At 34.5% G+C, this 930-nt stretch overlaps 1 protein-coding gene across 1 annotated transcript in view; it reads right to left on the minus strand.

Annotated features, from left to right (window-relative positions):
* The window catches only part of LOC107577341 (transcription factor TFIIIB component B'' homolog), a gene marked incomplete at its 3' end in the record, with an annotated part of 4,108 nt that overhangs the window by 2,529 nt on the left and 649 nt on the right, over window positions 1-930 (minus strand). Inside the window, exons 2-3 of the mRNA XM_016263428.1 lie at window positions 619-881; window positions 7-45 (exon numbers count right to left, since the gene is read on the minus strand). Coding sequence (XP_016118914.1) covers window positions 7-45; window positions 619-875 — 296 coding nt within the window. The remainder of the gene's footprint in view (window positions 1-6; window positions 46-618; window positions 882-930) is intronic.

Below are 930 nucleotides of genomic sequence, written 5' to 3' on the forward strand. Positions count from 1 at the left end.
GTGCTTGTTGAATCCTGGGCATTAGAACTTTTAGATGCTGCATCCCTGTTGTGAAGCAAAGCATCAGTTATAAAACATGCAAACTTTCTTGCATAAAGTAATATGTCACCTAACAAAAAGAACATTTTGAGAAACAGACCAAAATTTAAGAGTAGTTTACATTAAACTTCAAGCAGCTTTAGCAGTATCCTACGATATGACATGCTATAATTTGCTAAACTAAAATTAATCTTCTATAATCAGTAATTATTAGACATACATTTTTTATGACCTAATATTAACTGACAACTTGATGGAACATTTTCATTTTTAAAAATAAATCTGTCACACTTCAATAAAAAAACTTAACAGTGAATAAAATCATTCAAAAAGGTGAAACCCCTTTATTAAAAGCTGCTTCACAGCTGAATTTATATTCATTTAAAAATGTAAAAACATTTGCAACATCATTAACAAGTGCTACATATTATATACGCATACAATATATGTATGAAAAAAAGTTTCAAAAACTACCCTGATGTCTTTATTCCAATAGCATGATTCTAAATAATAAATATACAAAATTACTCTTTAATTAAATGTAACTGACGCTTATTAAATTGAACGTGTCAGACTCACTCTCCATGTCTACTAGTCTCCAACTGGTCTCTAGGGCAGCTACTCTGAGACGCTTCCTCATTGGTCGGCTCCAAAGCTGCTATAGGCGAGTCAGTCTTCAACTTCTCAGCCGTGACCTGTGACCCCTCAGATGAAGCGGAGTCAACAGAAGACTGGGGATGCTGAACATTATCTACAGATGCATCTCGAGAGGCTGTCTGAGCTCGGCCTGTGGGCTTTACATTGGGCCGAACACTGATTCTCGATCTGCGTATCATGTTTCTCTGTATAGAGGGAAAAGCATATATAGAGGATGAATATATATATATATAT

Source organism: Sinocyclocheilus grahami, unplaced genomic scaffold, assembly GCF_001515645.1.
Source record: "Sinocyclocheilus grahami isolate Dianchi unplaced genomic scaffold, SAMN03320097.WGS_v1.1 scaffold5785.1, whole genome shotgun sequence".
NCBI lineage: Eukaryota > Metazoa > Chordata > Actinopteri > Cypriniformes > Cyprinidae > Sinocyclocheilus > Sinocyclocheilus grahami.